Genomic DNA, 18,099 nt, shown 5'->3' on the forward strand with positions numbered 1-18,099 from the left:
ACAACGTTGTGTATTAATGGTATAATAATAATGTTGTGGATGTAGGACTGGGCAAAACCAGGCCCATATGATCAGCCTATGGTGAACACACTGAGGAAGAAAAAGGAGCCAAAGGAGGCGCTGGATTCAAACGGCTCATACCAGCCGACCTTAAACCCCACCCAGCCGGAGGACAATCAGTTAACCAGGAGCATCTCTAATACACCACATGTCAGTCATGTCAGTGTCTGATAATAACCCTTAAAATACATCTGTCTGTCTTTACACACAACCATGTGAATTTCTTTATGTATTTATTTATACAATTATGAACGAAATCTCATGAAGTAAAACAGACGATAATGGTATAGTGTGTGTGTGTGTGTGTGTGTGTGTGTGTGTGTGTGTGTGTGTGTGTGTGTGTTTAGGAAGTGCATGTTCAGCAGGATTTGGCTTTGGCTCTATCTTGTGGTCTGCAGTTGGATGCTCAGCGCTCCAGCAGAGACTCACTCCAATGTTCCAGTGGATACAGCACTCAGAGTACCACACCCTGCTGCTCTGAGGACACCATCCCCTCTCAGGGTCAGTGTGTGTGTGTGTGTGTGTGTGTGTGTGTGTGTGTGTGTGTGTGTGTGTGTGTGTGTGTGTGTGTGTGAGAGGGATGGGGTGGGGTGGGGTGGGGGGTGGTAGGTGGCACAAAATTAGCAAGGAGTAAAAGGTAAAGGAGACAGATGAAAGATTTGAGGGAACAAAAAAGAGAGTAGGAAAATAATTGTGAAAAGAGAGAAGAGAGAAATAAGATAAGAGATGGAGAGAAGGAAGGACGGCAAGAAATATGTGAGGCAGGTAAGAATTAAAAAGAGAAAGAAGAGAGAGAAGAAGGAATTTATGAAAGAAAGAAGAAAAGATGGAAAAAAGGAGGGCATGAAGTAAAGCAAGGGAAAGAAAAGATGGAAGAAAAGCACAGGACAAATGAATTAAGGGAAGAATGCATGAGATGGAGAAATTGAGTGACCAGAAAAGAGAGAGAAGAATAACAAGAGAGAAAAGAAGCCAGGGAGGGAAGAGGAGTGATTAAGAAATTGGTCATATAAATGACCTCAAAATAAAACTCAGTGTAATACATTTCATTAATTCCTGAGTCATACCTGAGCTCCATCTCTTTCCTCCCCACAGTGTCCGATTACGATTATTTCTCCGAGCAGCCAGACTTTGATAAATCCTCCACTGTCCCACGGAACAGCGACCTCGGCCAGAGTTACCGCAAACTGTTCCAGACCAAACGTCCCGCTTCCACTGCAGGAATCCCCTCTGTCCCTGCAGTCCCGGGCGTGGCCACCATCCGCCGCACCCCTTCCACCAAACCCTCTGTGCGCCGGGGCACTGGCCCTGTCCCCATCCAAACCCCCGTCATCCCTGTCATGACCCCCACCGTACCCGACTTCATGGGAGTTGAACCTAATGAAGAAGTGGAGCCAAGCGATGACATGGAGCCGGAATCCGTACTGCCGGTGGAGTCGTGGAGCGGTCAAGCGTCCACTAACCCCCCACCCCTGTCTGCTGCCTATGAAGGGCATGAGGGTGCTGTGGAAGAGGAAGACACCATGCTACAGTCCATTAGAAGAGGAGTCCGACTGAAGAAAACCACCACCAACGACCGCTCAGCACCACGCATCCCATAATATAAGTCCAGGTATAGGAATGCTTGTGTGGCAACAGAGGAGTGGAGAGCACACTACATTTACACTTGGCTAATAAAGAAGAGACCAGCGCTCCTGTCATTAATTTATTTTTCTTTCAAAACATTCTTTGGTGCCCTATTTTCTGGACTATAAGCACACTGAAATTCCACATAAAAAAAATAAAATACTCACCACCTCAGTATATAAGTCACTCTAATGTAGCAGCACTTTCTACTTCCAGTTATGTGCTTGAGTACCCCCTACAGGGGTAGCGCAGTTTAGTGTTTGCCCTGTTAGTGTTGCCATAGTAACCGTCTTTACCAAAGCCTAATTGTCCAACGATGTCTAACACTAAACTGGTCTTATTCAGTTTATCACTCCACAAAGCTTTGTAACGCTAATCGAGTCAACGTATTAATTCACTTTAGAGAACAGTAAAGAAAAATGCTAACTTTTAGTTTCAATTGATAAAAAAGACGTCAAAAACTAAATTGCATGCAGCTACGTGATGATTATGATGATATGATTGATACTCCAGTTTCAAATAATTACTAATTGAAGAGAGATACATTTGTTTATGATGTTAGCATGTAGTTTCTTTCTGGTGTCTTGTTTTCATCCCGCAGTAACACAGTTACGTAAACTGAGTTAATATGTACAATCGGTATCAAACGTATAAAATATATATATGACGTGTTGTCATTCATCTGAAATTTTAGTTAGATGACTGTGGTTAAGCTAGTTACTGTGTACGAGCTTTCATGTTGTGTTATGTTAGACAAATAAATTTAACCAAACAACGATTTTCTACTAGTTTACTACTTGCCAAATAAACACTAACAACGTACAAAACGAGCGATTAATGTATGTTTTTAAACAATCTCTACATGAGCGGCCCAGAGAGGCTGCCTACTGAGGGACCTGGCTTCTGATTGAAACACAGCAATTGCATGTGTGTAGAAAACAGCGTTTTCTTACTCGAGAAATTCTGCATTATTTGATTTAAAAAGCTAAGCATTTAAGTGATGCTGCTATAACTAGGCTAATAGCTAATCTGCAATCATAAGGACAACATTAATGAAGTATTAGGTTTTGCAACACTAATGTGTCTTACAGTTCAGAAAATACAGTTTATTCCTGTTTTTTTTTTATTATTATTATTATTATTATTGTTTTGTGTATTGCTTGTATCACTGCATCGCTCATCGCTTTATAGGACGTGAACTGATGTCCTGTTTAATTCTTCAAAACAATGATCTGTGGATAGAGTAAGTATTTGTCATGATGACAGAAAAGGTTTAGTTTATAAAGTGTTATAAAGTTGTTGTTTATTTGTTTTGTTTTTTTTATTTTACCTTTTTCTCTACATATAATACAACATTTTGAACATATTCTCATTAACCATATAATAATCTACAATACTAACAGTATGTTTTTTATGTTTTTTTATTAATAAAATTATTGTGCTAAAAATAATCTAAACTCAACCGCTATTAGCAAAAAAATTATGTTTGTATAAAAAATTACAAAGTAATTGTAAATAGTGACGGGGCCGAACAGCGACTTTTAATTTATTCATCCGCTTGGTAAAGTAGATCCCGTACTTTTCTCTGTGAAATATTGTATAATATGTTAATACACTATGAGGTTAAACATGTAGAAAAGCACACACACACACACACACACACACGTCCAGGTTCATTTCATATAGTTTTATTTTGTTTAAAAAAGCAAACACAAGTGAAGTTTTGTCATCTTTAACTTACAGAATTCATTACATATTATTTTATTTTGGTGCTGTTTTTTTCTCTCTCTCTACTACTACTTACTTACTGTAATATTTGTGTGCGGATTAAATAAATCATAATTCTCTTCTCTCTTCATCACAACACTGAGTAAAAGAGAGCATTGTGCTTGGATTTGTTTAGTTTAAACTGTACATGTGTGTCGGTTTAATAAGTGGCTAGCTTGCTAGGTGGCCATCTTGCTGACTAGCTAGCAGGCTAAAGTACCAGGTTTGTCAGCTGGTGACAGAAAAGCTCGTTTGAAAGCTGAAATGAAAATGTTGTTATATTTTTTTGACATATTAAATACTTTATTCCTTCAGTTTATGGCTTTGTCTTTTTTTCTCTTTAAATGAAATTACAGGGTTGTTGTTAGTTAGCTGTCTATCTAATACATTTGGTAACCGGCTAGCTAAATACATTTACATTAATGACATTTGGCAGACGCTTTTATTCACACACACTTACAAAGTGCTTTAAAGTCTCCATCAATAAATAAATACATTCTAGTCCGGATTTATTAGGACACAGACTGGGCTTCTTTGTCATTTCTACATTTTATGTTTCATGATATGCAAAATCTTTTCAAATGTTCAGGACCCAGACTCTTCTAATATAGAGCAATGCTGTTCTAATAAATGCAGTATAAGATTTAACATTGTCTTTCTGAAATATAAATAGTTTAAATAGTCATAAATAGTTTACAATTTGATACATAAACAGTTAACTTTTTTAACGGCTCATTGGTTAGATGCTTAATACATAGATAATGAAACATTGTATAAATATGTGCAGTTTTTTTTAATATATAATTTTGTTCATGTTTTAAACTTATATGCTAATTTATATATGATGTCATTTGTTGACATCATATATAAATGTGTGTTACTCCATTTAATCTCTAAATTTTATCTGCCTCTTTTTTAAAAGCACGCAATGATTTATTTACCATTTAACATTGTGAAATCATGAATGAGAGGAGCCATGACAACTTTAATTTTATTTATAGTATTTGGTGCAATGCGACATTTATTTTCGACTCATAGCCTTCAGCCAAGCTTGATTTTTGCCCCTTCATACGACAAAAGTTTGGGCACTCCTGGTGTAATGCATTGTACCTGTCTGTAGTGCCCACTGGGTGGCACTGTTTACACTTTATATTTATTCATATCTCAATATCGACAAGATTGTTGTACATATCAAAAGGCTTCTTCTTCTTTTGGCTGCTCCTGTTAGTGGTCGCCACAGCGGATCTCCACACTATCTTGTCTTCTAAATCCTCTTCTTCTTTTTCTTTCGGTGGCTCCCATTAGGGGTCGCCACAGCAGATCATCCGTCTCCATACTACTCTGTCCTCTACATCTGCCTCTTTCAAACCAACTACCTGCATGTCTTCCTTCACCGCATCCATTAACCTCCTCCTTGGCCTTCCTCTCTACCTGGTGGCTCCATCCTCAGCATTCTCCTACTGATATACCGCATGTCTCTCCTCTGCACATGTCCAAACCTTCTCAATCACGCATCTCTCACTTTGTATTTCTAATCCTGTCCATTCTTGTCACTCCCAATGAGCATCTCAACATCTTTAGCTCTGTCAATCGCTACAAATCCTTTTCTCTGTTTCCTTCACCAACATTAAAGTCTGCCCCAATCACCAATTGCTCTTTCCTAGGTACACCTTCTACCACTTCATCTAACTCCAGAATCTTTCCTTCTCCTCCATCTCACAGCCCATGTGTGGAGCATAAGCACTGATTACATTTATCATCAACCCTTTAATTTTTCCAGCTTCACGTTGGCACATAATAATTTAATGTGCCCACCCAAACCTCCACTCTCCTTTACTTTTCCTTTCCCATCTCCTTCCTCTCCTTCTCCTTCTCCTCTTTTGGCCAACAGTAGCCCAATTTCTACTGGTACCCTGTTGCTAACAATACTTGTGGCTGTCATTGGTAACCCGGGCCTCGACCGATCCGGTATGAAATTTTAGTTTTGTGATCTGCATATTTGATTTGGCACGTTTTACGCTGGATGCCCTTCCTAACACAACCCTCCCCAATTATCTGGGCTTTTGACCGGCATCAAGAGTGCACTAGCTTGTGCAACCCTAATGGCTGGTTTGTACATATCAAAAAGCTACAAGGTGAGAGGATGCCTGAGGAATGGAGAAGGAGTGTGCTGGTACCGATATTTAAGAATAAGGGAGATGTGCAGACCTGCAGTACCTACAGGGGAATAAAGTTGATCAGTCACACCATGAAGTTATGGGAAAGAGTAGTAGAAGCCAGGCAGAGAGAAGAGGTGACCATCTGTGAGCAACAGTATGGTTTTATGCTGAGGAAGAGCACCACAGACGCATTATTTGCTTTGAGAATGTTGATGGAGAAGTATAGAGAAGGTCAGAAGGAGTTGTATTGTGTGTTTGTGGATTTAGAGAAAGCGTATGACAGGGTGCCAAGAAAGGAGTTGTGGTACTGTATGCGGAAGTCAGGTGTAGCAGAGAAGTATGTGACAGAATGGTTTAAGGTGAAGTTTGGACTGCATTAAGGATCGGCTCTAAGCCCTTTCCTGTTTGCACTGATGATGGACAGGTTAACGGACGAGGTCAGACAGGAGTCTCCCTGGACTATGATGTTTGCGGATGATATTGTTATTTGTGGTGAGAGTAGGAAGAAGGTTGAGAAGAGCCTGGAGAGGTGGAGATATGCGCTGGAGAGAAGGAGAATAAAAGTCAGTAGGAGTAAGACAGAGTACATGTGTGTGAATGAGAGGGAGAGCAGTCGAGTGGTGCGGTTGCAGGGAGATGAGATGGAGAAGGTGGAGGAGTTCAGGTACCTGGGGTCAACAGTGCAAAGTAATAGAGAGTGTGTTAGATAAGTGAAGAAAAGAGTGCAGGCAGGGTGGAGTGGGTGGAGAAGAGTGATAGCAGAAGTGATTTGTGATAGAAGAGTATCTGCAAGAGTAAAAGGGAAGGTTCATAGGACTGTGGTGAGACCTGCAATGTTGTATGTTTTGGAGACAGTGGCATTGAGTAAAAGACAGGAGGTGGAGCTGGAGGTAGCAGAGCTGAAGATGTGGAGGTTTTCGTTGGGAGTGACGAGGATGGACAGGATTAGAAATGGGTTTATTAGAGGGACAGTGCATGTAAGACGTTTTGGAGACAAGGTAAGGAAGGTGTGATTGAGAAGGTTTGAACATGTGCAGAGGAGGGACATGGGGTATATCGGTAGGAGAATGCTGAGGATGGAGCAACCAGGAAGGAGAAAAAGAGGAAGGCCAAGGAGGAGGTTGAAAATCAAAAGACAATTGTAATTAGTATTAGTAATTAATAGTAGTTTAATTATTGGTGTAATTAATTTAGTGTATTTTTTTTTTTTTTTTACAATAATCGCCGGTTTTATAACTACACGTCTTATAAACACCCGCGTTGTACTCGAGCATCATTAATTACTAATTATAACTGTCGCCATTTTGGAAAGGTCAGAGACAGTCGAAGACTACAAAGTAAAGCAAAATAAACCGCGTTATATTTATTAATGTGGCACATTTTTAAATAATAAATCCTAATTAAGCCAGCGATATTAAAGCTGATTGTATGTTAAATCGTCACTGTGTGATGAAGATATAGTGTGTTGTGGAGTTTTTATTTTATTTTATGAACAAATACACAGACTATTAATCATAATAATCAGTAATACAAAATGACTGATAAAAATGGTGCAGTTTAAGTGTAAAAAAATAAAAAATAAAAAAGTCAACAATGCATATCATAAAAAAATCTTTTCAGGTCATCCAGTGTACGTTCGGATCTTGCACTTCCTATGATGGCTGACAGACGCGTCTTGTGTGGTTGTAGTATACATTTACTTCCGGTATGAGGGTCGTTTGAAAGTGGGCGGGTACAGTATAGACTGTACTGTAAAGTGGACGTAAGCGTCATGAGAGTGTCGTCATAGCTACGCAAAAGCTCGACACAGCAAGTCCCGTTCCACGGGGAGAATATTTCTCGGCTTGCGCGCGCGGCTGTCTTGTTGTTGTTTTTTTCCCGCAGAAACGACATGAATGGGAGATGCCGCTCTTTGAGTGTCTTTTCAAGCATTTTCTCTAATCGCCGCGTTTTTCGGAAGAGCGCGTGAATAAGTCCGGTCTGTAGATGGTCCGTCGAGCTAATTCGGAGTGTGTAACGGTGTTAACGGGACGCCTCTGGCTCCACCGCACACTCAGCGCGTGCTAGAGCGTTTCGAGGCTTCTCTGTGCACCTCTCTTGTCCCCGCTACCCCGGTGCCGAGCACGCGCGTGTGCGAGAGCGATGATGTTGCCGTGTTTGCGCAGAGTTCTGCGGCCGGCTCTCGCGCTCCGCCCGTCGTGTGCGCCCGTTTCTAACCTGGGCACGCACGCGCGCAAGGAGCCCATGGATCCGCTGAGCTCGCCGCAGGGTGCGCGAGACTTCATTTACGGCCTCCATCCCGCCGAGCGCACGTGCCTGCTGCGGGAACTGCACCGGTTCGAGTCCATCGCCATCGCGCAGGGTGAGTCCACAAACAACACACCGTTCTCTCTCTCTCTCTCTCTCTCTATCTCTCTATCTCTCTCTCTCTCTCTCTCTCTCTCTCTCTATGGTTCAGGGCAGTGTGGAGTTCCGTTAATGTCACAAGTCATTTGTAATATTCTGAGTTGTGTTTAATTTGTAGCTGACGCTGTATAATGACATGTACAGTGTATATCATTTGTAGGCTGAACTCCTAATTTTCCACGTTTACTGTTTTATTTTTTTTAACACAACTTGGCCCCGCCCCCTCAGTAATGTGCTAATCTGCTTGGCCACGCCCCGAATACGTTTATAATGAAGCTGCATAGTGGACGCGCACTTATGTTTCCTTTATGCACCCGTTATACACTCTCTATGTGCACTTCCTAGGCTTTCCCCATCTCTACACAGCTATATCTCTTTATGCCTACTAGAACCCTCTTATGCTCCCATTAATGCACCCACTATGTACTCTCTATACACCGACCAGGAAAACATTTTGACATTGTAACATCAAGTCAAGTTTAATTCTATAGCGCTTTTCACAACAGACATTGTCTCAAAGCAGCTTTACAGAAATCAACAGTTAAGGTGAATCGTGTGCATTTATCCCTGATGAGCAAGCCGTGGCGATAACATGTAAATAACACTAATTTATCTCTTCATCATGGTACCTGGTAGTGGGTGGGATATATTAGGCAGCAAGTAAACATTTTGTGCTCAAAGTTGATGAAAAATTGGTGATTGTGATGTACTGCAGCTCTTGTGGGCTCTTCCCAGTCTGCAGTGGTCTCTCAAAAGTGCTACAAGGAAGAAACAGTGGTGAACCGGCGACAGGGTCCTGGGTGGCAGAGGCTCATTGTTGTACATGGGTAGAGAAGGCTGACCCGTGTGGTCCGATCCAACAGACGAGCTCCTGTAGCTCAAATTGCTGAAGAAGTTAATGCTGTTAATGCTCGATGGGTTAGAGCTGTTATGCCTGATCGATGTGTACATGGAATACTCTCTCTCACCGTGTCCTCTATAAACTTTCTAATGCATCCTTCATACCTCTTTCCCAGTATGCATCCTTCTACACTTCTTTATGCTCCCTCTATGCCTCCACTACACATCTCTATGCGCTCTCTTTTTAAGCTTTTTGCACTCTTTAATGCAGCCTTTATATCTCTGTATACCCTCTGTATTCTCTTTATGTGCATCCGCTATGCACTCTCTCTGCTTCCTCTATGCACAAAATATGTGCATTTTATGTAACCTGTAATACTCCCGCACTTTCTATATGCCCTTTATACACTATTTGTGATGCACCTTCTAATGATGATATGTGTACTCTCTGTTTAGTCTTTAATTATCTCATGAATGCACCCTTTCAACGCAGTATATGTCCCTCTATGCATCTGTAACTAAGTGAATTTTAACAAGCATAGTGGTGTTCTGAAGCTTCGGTCTTAGTGAATAATCATGATGACATTTACGATGTGGACGTACCAGGGTGTGTTAGGAACATTTTGATGTGTGTTGTTAATGAATGTAAATGGATCATCTACAATCAGCAGACAGAAACAGCGTTGTCATGGTTACAGGTTTTTTTTTGTGTATGTGTTTGTGTGTGTGTGAGAGCATCTTTAAAAAATAAAAAACCTATTAAGAATCACAAACAGAAGCACAAACACTGTATGACCTTTTTACTCAGACATGGCGTGTTGTGGCAGTCAGAGCTGTAGGTTTAGGTTTTCTGACATCTTCAGGACAGAAATGTTTACTCTTTTAGGTTTCTCAGTAACAAAAAAACCGACAAGCTGCATTAAATTTTAACAGAATCTAAAAATAAGTGTAAGTTTGTCTCTGATGAGTGAGCCGGTGGCGACTGTGGCAAAGGAAAAACTGCCCGAGACGGCATAAGGAAGAAACCTTGAGAGGAACCAGACTCAAGAGGAACCTCATCCTCATTTGGGTTGCACCAAATGTCCATCTATTGCAGATCAACGATGTTGTGGGGTGCAGTGATGGTGATCAGAAGCAAATTGTAGTCCTGAGTCAGTGTATTACTCAGTGTGTTACTTATTAGTCAGTATTAACTACAGTCCAAATCCACCCTCAAAGCTCCCGTTCTTACTCCGGAATTTCATGGAACCACCCAAGATGTTGATAAGAAACCGTCCCCAGCTGCACAGAGTGGCCTCCAATCGAAGAGATCACTATCCAGAAGCAGGCCTGGACCAAGTGGGAAGAGGGGTGACAGGAAGAGAAGGATATGGATTATTATGTGTCCTTATTGTTGTATGAAAGTAAAGGGCACTTAACACAAACAAAGAGTTCTTTAATAAATATAATTGTACTTATTAAAATTTGCCGTTGTCTACGAGGTATAAAACATATTGGGTTTGTAACAGTAACCTTCTTTTATTGACCATGATCTCTTAAAGCTTAACCTGCAATGCTTATTCTTATATTTAAAGCACATTTATAGTTTGAATCCACCCCAAACACAGCACAATAAGTGGAAAGGTTGAATTTGGTAGAATTAATCTCTCATGAAATATCCAACAAGTGCCTTATCGGAGTTGCAGGCCTACTGTCATAGATATGGTTTATCATTATGGCATAGAAATTCCTCCCCGAGGAAGCATGATCATCATCGTCATCACAGTGCAATGTGGAGTTCTGCAACGCTTGTTAGTGAGAGATCATCCAGGAGTTAAAGCTCAGCACAGCTTTCCTCCTGCACTCTTTCTTATCAACTAAATGGAGAAAAAAATAGTATAAGTTCACTTTACCTAATGCTGAAAATAATTCAGTTTGAAGTCCGTGTGTAAAATGAAATTTGCATTGAACCCACAGCTGTATTACATAAACATTCAACATGGTGTGATCACAGTGTCAATAGAGCAAGTGTAGAGTCTTCTTTAAGAAAGACTGATGGCAGAGAGAATGAAACGCTCACAGTCGAGCTCAGCAGGTCGAGATGAAACTTCCAGGAGGATCTCAGGTGTAATAATGAAGTGTAAATAAAGTACAGCACATTGTACACTTTAATAACAAAATATAAACCTTCAGCTTCACCCAGGAGCAAATGAAGAGTGAATAGTGCTGCAATGTCATCCTTTTCTCTCGGGTTAAAGAACTAATGATCACAAAGAAAATAATTTATTAAATATTGTGAAAAATGTGCCAGTAATTGAGAATTTGTCAATTAAAATTAAAAACTGCCATTTGTGTTGTGAAATCGTGACCCAGAAAATCCCAAAACATCATGATCCAGAAAATCTATGTAAAAAACAACCAAGATTAGATTGGAACAGATTAGATTAGATTAGGTTCAATTTTATTGTCATTGTGCATGCTACATGTACAGAGCCAATGAAATGTGGTTAGCATCAAACCAGAAGTGCAAAAGTGCTATTTACAATAAATAGCAGTATGTAAGATGAAAGTATTGGTCCATAAGTACAGGGATGAAAGTGATCATGTATAGAAGGTGCAGTAGGTAATAAAATGTGGTGTGTATATATAGTAATATTCAAGATTATGCACAGTGATATGGTGCTGCCACCACCATGCTTCACAGTCAGGAGGCACACAGGTGTTGTGAAAATCAGCTTTTCTTAAGATAACATTTTAGTTATACCTTTACTTTCTTACACCATCCCGCTGAAAAAAACACACATGTTGTTCATTCAAACTTTTCATAGGAATTACGATAACCATCTCTCATCCCTGAGAGACAGACAGATGTGATTCCCGTCTTTTGTGAACCTCCACCTAGTTACCATGGATACTTTAATTGCCAGACTTTTTCCCAGTGTCTGGGCATAATCCTTTAGAGAAAATACAATCTGGCCATGATCAAATGTATTGCAGAATGTTTTAATGTTTACATTACTTTCAATTTAACAATTTATTATTGGTATAATATTATATATCATCATGCAAGCAGATTTTGACTTATTTGTGTTCTATTTTTCCTTCTTTTCATTCTTATTACATCAGCGTATCAAACTCGTTTGTAAAGAATGATTTTTTGAATCATGCTGTCAATCATCACTACTGTATTTTTTTATTTAAATTTTTAATTCTTTGTCGCCAATTTATACATTATTTATGTATTTAAAAATAATAAAATTGCAATTCTTACTACAATACAGTACATTTATAAACAGTCCCATCCTGCCTCCATCATTACTCTTTTGAGAAGATGTACAATGGTGGCAATAAAACCAGAACACACTTGTAAGGATAATGTTGTTTTAGTTTGAATGCAGACGCAGGTTTGCAGGTGTCATGTTTGAAATACTTCCCGTGGGCTCACCACCTGCAGGAGGGACCGTAAGGGACGGTGCTGTGAGGATTGGGCAGCAGTCTAAGGCCTGCTTAGACTGCTGCCCCCGCGACCCGAATTACGGATAAGCGGGAGAAGATGAATGAATGAATGAATGAATGTTTGAAATAATGGTTATATTATCAGGCTCAAATGTTTTTAGATCATCAGTGGAAATATCGGTGGTTTGTTGCAGCATTCTTTTTCATAGACACTGAATATCATCAAGCATCGACCAGCACTGCGACATCCCCCTGTTAGCATTTTATTTCTGTGGTTTAAAGGGAGTGTCACCTTCATGTCTCCGTGTGTGTGTGTGTGTGTGTGTGTGTGTGTGTGTGTGTGTGTGTGTGTGTGTGTGTGTGTCTTTTATTTTGCATGTACATACTGCGGTGGCTAATTATAGAGAAGACCAGCATGACCTTGAGTCAGAACATTGATGTAGCGGCGAGGAAGTCACATGTCGATGGGCGATGAGGTCTGATTTCCACTGTGCTCTTTTTGAATAAATATCCGGTTCATTTATTTAACATGAAGGTTGAAGGCATGTGTTGTGTACTCTATAAGGATATGTCGGTTTTTCTCCTATTTCCTGTGAGAATGGCAGTACTGTACTGGGACATGTTTTGAAATAAAACATTTAGCACTTTTAAAAATATCTTTTGGTAAATAAAAAAAAAAGTGTGATGTATGGATGGAAAACCACTTCCAGTTATTCAGAATTCACACCCAGAATAACTGTAGCGTGAGCACTTTTGGCTTGGATTATGCACTAATATGTATTTTTAAATGGTTATATAAGTCTATGAGTAAGAATAGGAATCCGAAGCTTTAGTCAGGCATATCCATTTGGTTTGAGGAGTGGATCCACATGTGATCAACTGCTGTCAAAGCTTCTTTGTAGTCAAGGTTTGATGCTTTGTGCATTTGACATGCTTTTCTGCTCACTACAACTGTACAGAGTCATTATTTAAGTTACCATTGCCTGCAAGTGTTCCTTTAGCAGGTTACTCTAATGATAATCAGTATGATAAGATTCATTTTTTTTTTGTGTAGATTATTTTAATTGTTTCCATTTTTCTATGTCGTTAGCGAAGTACAGTAGTTATAAAAACGTTTTCGTTAAATCCTCCCGACTTTCGGCTTATAAATGGATTTGTTTTCTAGCCATGAACGCTCAAAGGATAATAAATATTACTTTGCAGACATTATCCCACAGTCTGAGATTTAAACCACCCCTCAAGCTTCACAGCAAATTACTGGTCAATGTGATTAAGAGCAGAACCTTCTGATTAATGCCATTTAAACGTCTCCTAGTCTATTGGGACAACAATTAGGAAAGTTTATACGCTTTTAGGGAAAAAGGCTTATTTTTATTCTGTGTTGCCCTTGCTTGACGGAGCATGCCTGTCACGTCACATCCCTGAAGACATATTATTATTATTATTATTATTATTATTATTCCTGTTGCTTTTAGCAAGCATCAAATATTGAAAAACTTTGATTGTCTTTTAATTGTCGAGCGCATCAGAGATGAGCTAGACAGCAAGCAAATGGGGAATCGGTGTTCACAGAGTTTGAGGCGAAGCAATCGAGACGATTATTAAGGCAGATTTTTTTGTCCAATAATATGGTGTTCAAACTTATTCTGGTGATTAATAATGTTGGAGGTGGAAGTGTAGATCACTCTTCACAGTGTACCCATGCTTTCCAAAATACAGAAATAGTATCTGTTGAACTTTTCTAATGTTTAATTTTACACTCCTGGGCAAGGTTCCTCAAAGACGCATTGGACTTTGTTATCCTCTGGATATCCTCTGTTTTAAAGTTCTGCATTTAACCTTCAAGGGTTCTCTTAAGAGGAAATTGGAGAACCCTTTGCTATACATTTTTTTACGGTTGTTAAATTTACCGATCAACTTTTACATATGATATTGTTTTATATTTTGTAAACCTAATTCATTCGCTAATAAACTAATGTTTCCAAACCATGGGTATCTTCTTCTTCTTCTTCTTCTTTCGGCTGCTCCCATTAGGGGTCGCCACAGCGGATCATCCGTCTCCATCCCCCCCTGTCCTCTATATCTGCCTCTTTTACACCAACTACCTGCATGTCTTCCCTCACCACATCCATGAACCTCCTCCTTGGCCTTCCTCTTTTCCTCCTACCTGGTGGCTCCATCTTCAGCATTTTTCTACCAATATAATTCATGTCCCTTCTCTGCACATGTCCAAACCATCTCAATCTCGCCTCCCTCACCTTGTCACCAAAACATCCTACATGTGCTGTCCCTCTAATAAACTCATTTCTAATCTTGTCCATCCTCGTCACTCCCAACGAAAACCTCAACATCTTCAGCTCTGCTACCTCCAGCTCCACCTCCTGTCTTTTACTCAATGCCACTGTCTCTAATCCATACAACATCGCAGGTCTCACCACAGTCCTATAAACTTTCCCTTTCATTCTTGCAGATACTCTTCTATCACAAATCACTCCTGTCACTCTTCTCCACCCACTCCACCCTGCCTGCACTCTTTTCTTTACTTCCCTAACACACTCTCCATTACTTTGCACTGTTGACCCCAGGTACCTGAACTCCTCCACCTTCTCCACCTCTTCTCCCTGCAACCGCATCACTCCACTGCCCTCCCTCTCATTCACACACATGTACTCTGTCTTACTCCTACTGACTTTCATTCCCCTTCTCTCCAGCGCATATCTCCACCTCTCCAGGCTCTTCTCAACCTGCTCTCTACTCTCACCACAAATCACAATATCATCTGCAAACATCATAGTCCAGGGAGACTCCTGTCTGACCTCGTCCGTCAACCTGTCCATCACCACTGCAAACAGGAAAGGGCTCAGGGCCGATCCTTGATGCAGTCCAACCTTCACCCTGAACCAGTCTGTCGTACCTACTGCACACTTTACTGCCGTCACACTGTCCTCATACATGTCCTGCACCACCCTCACATACTTCTCTGACACACCTGACTTCCTCATACAATACCACAACTCCTCTCTCGGCACCCTGTCGTACGCTTTCTCTAAATCCACAAATACACAATGCAGCTCCTTCTGTCCTTCTCTATACTTCTCCATCAACATCCTTAAAGCAAATAAGGCATCTGTGGTGCTCTTCCTCGGCATGAAACCATACTGTTGCTCACAGATGGTCACCTCTTCTCTCAACCTGGCTTCCACTACTCTTTCCCATAACTTCATGGTGTGACTGATCAACTTAATTCCCCTGTAGTTACTGCAGGTCTGCACATCTCCCTTATGCTTAAAGATCGGTACCAGCACACTCCTTCTCCATTCCTCAGGCATCCTCTCCCCTTCCAGAATCCTGTTAAACAATCTGGTTAAAAACTCCACTGCCATCTCTCCTAAACATCTCCACGCTTCTACCGGTATGTCATCTGGTCCAACCGACTTTCCATTCTTCATCCTCTTAATCGCTGCTCTCACTTCCTCCTTACTAATCCTATCTACATCCTGCTTCACTAACTCCACATCTTCCAACCTTCTCTCTCTCTGATTTTCCTCATTCATCAGCTGCTCAAAATACTCCCTCCATCTTCTCAACACACTCTCCTCACTAGTCAACACATTTCCCTCTCCATCCTTTATTGCTCTAACTTGCAGTACATCCTTCCCAGCTCGGTCCCTCTGCTTGGCCAATCGGTATAAATCCTTTTCTCCTTCCTTAGTGTCCAACCTCTTATACAGTTCCTCATATGCCTTTTCCTTGGCTTTCGCCACATCCCTTTTAACCTGCTGCCGCATCTCCTTGTACTCCTGCCTACTTTTCTCATCACTCTGTCGATCCCACTTCTGTTTTGCCAACCTCTTCCCCCTAATGCTCTCCTGCACTTCCTCATTCCACCACCACGTCTCCTTGTCTTGCTTTCTATTTCCAGATGTCACACCAAGTACTTTTCTAGCTGCCTCCCTCATCACTCCTGCAGTAGTTGCCCAATCATCCGGCACCTCTTCACCACCACCGAGCCCCTGTCTGACCTCTTCCCTGAACCTCACACTACACTCTTCCTCCTTCAGTTTCCACCATCTTATTCTTCTTTCAAACCTTACTTTCCTCCTCTTCTTCTTCGCCTCCAAAACCATCCTACAGACCACCATCCGATGCTGTCTAGCTACACTGTCCCCCGCCAACACCTTACAGTCTCCAATCTCCTTCAGGTTGCATCTCCTACACAGAAGATAATCCACCTGTGTGCACCTTCCTCCACTCTTATACGTCACCCTATGATCCTCCTTCTTCTTAAAATACGTGTTCACCACTGCCATTTCCATCCTTTTAGCAATATCCTTTTAGGTATATCTTGTGTAAAAACAGTCAGTATTTTACTTTGTTCACAAACAGCACACATATTATATATGATAAATATTTTACACATAAAGAAATTGGCTTCTTGACTCATTTGTAACCTGCCGCTGTAAATTTCTTTTTTAGAAGGTTTTAATTATGATACATCAGATTGCTACTTTTAAGCCTTGCACAAGGCTCCAATCAAAATGTCTTTGAACTCACAGTTTTCTCGAAAATGTTGATGTTACGTAGAAGTGAGAGTGCACACTTTTAAGGCAAAGCAAGCTGTAGGTCAAGTAACTAGATTAAAGTGAAACTTAATCCAACAGAAGAACTGGATCAGATCTGATTGATTTTGGAACTTGATTCTTCGCACGTTCACATTGATCCTGTCCTAAAACCCATTTACTGTTCCTCTCATCGTACATCTAAATAATCCAAATGGTGTTGATGTACGTTGCTTACGTTAGTTTAAGTCTACAGTCTCGTAGAATCTACATTGACTGATCTACTGTGAAGATCTAAGGACTCAGTCAGAGCATGAAATAATTTTTGCACCCAGGTTTGTAAATGGATGTTGACTTGTACAGCTGCTTTGCTTCTTTATCCAAAGACGAGTGCACGCTCTATTTACTTAAATGTGGTATGTATAAAGGTATCTATTTAAAAGATTGTATTTTAGCTACAATGATGAGATACACAGGTTCCTTTTATAGAATTTGTGATGGATTGTAAATGGAGTTTTCAACCAGACAGATCCCTGATGTCCTTTGGCATAGGATTTGAGTGGTATTTAAGCCATTCTGTTTTCATTCCCTTTTTTTCGATATCATTCTAGTAGTATCAAGTAGTCTTGGGGGATATAAACAGCCCCGTTATTTTCTGTATCTTGGGTATTCTTGCTTGTCTTGGTGAAATGTGTCCCTGTTTGCATCCTCCGTGTCAAGTAAATGGTTTCAGTGAATTTCCATTGCACAGCAAGTAACCCTAGACTGTCATCATGGAAAACCTCTCTTAAGCCTCTCATGGCCGCTTCTGCATAATGAGGTTAAAGAATGATGTTGAGTAATCATGACTGGATAATATTGAACTGCTCATGTTTAACATGGACCTGCTGAATCATTTCCCATTAGGGTTATATCAGCACTACGTTAAGGGCATCCAAGGGACAGGTTCAAGATTCAAGTTGTGAATCAAAATCGAATCCAGCAATCAAAAACAAGTAGGTATTCATCAACATTCTTGAATGAACAAAAGTAAAATTGAGGACGCTCATGGTTTAAAAAACTGAACGTGGCACACCTGGTGCCAAAGATGCAGTGCAGGCATTCATGAATCTAATGCATAATGTGGCCAGGGGTTGTGTAATCTCAGGGCTAAAATTTCTACCTTTCTTCAGTCCAGTGCCCTTTTTTTTTTCTTCCTAATTGAACAAATAATTATTTGCTGCTTATAACTATATTGGATGGGTATA

General features: G+C 40.5%; 2 protein-coding genes across 14 annotated transcripts in view; both read left to right on the forward strand.

Annotated features, from left to right (window-relative positions):
* LOC310715956 (protein MTSS 1-like) overlaps nt 1–1,846 on the forward strand; it is a 38,712-nt gene extending 36,866 nt beyond the window's left edge. For 6 of the 12 annotated variants that reach the window (XM_083522684.1, XM_083522677.1, XM_083522686.1 and 3 more), the window contains 3 exons: nt 46–219; nt 408–561; nt 1,156–1,846. In XM_083522684.1, the coding sequence (XP_083378810.1) occupies nt 46–219; nt 408–561; nt 1,156–1,661 (834 nt within the window). In that variant the 3' untranslated portion in view covers nt 1,662–1,846. The remainder of the gene's footprint in view (nt 1–45; nt 220–407; nt 562–1,155) is intronic. The other 6 variants (XM_083522682.1, XM_083522687.1, XM_083522683.1 and 3 more) reach the window with 1 other exon arrangement.
* A 5,298-nt stretch (nt 1,847–7,144) lies between these two features.
* The window catches only part of LOC310720316 (transmembrane protein 65-like), a 35,402-nt gene continuing 24,447 nt past the window's right edge, over nt 7,145–18,099 (forward strand). The window contains exon 1 of one of the 2 annotated variants that reach the window (XR_014531707.1): nt 7,145–7,974. Coding sequence is in view for 1 of the 2 variants with exons in the window: in XM_083530816.1 (XP_083386942.1) it covers nt 7,755–7,974 (220 nt within the window). In the remaining variant the exon portion in view is untranslated. The remainder of the gene's footprint in view (nt 7,975–18,099) is intronic. The other variant, XM_083530816.1, reaches the window with a different exon arrangement.

This window comes from Silurus aristotelis (assembly GCF_946808225.1).
Source record: "Silurus aristotelis genome assembly, chromosome: 1".
In the NCBI taxonomy this organism is placed as follows: domain Eukaryota; kingdom Metazoa; phylum Chordata; class Actinopteri; order Siluriformes; family Siluridae; genus Silurus; species Silurus aristotelis.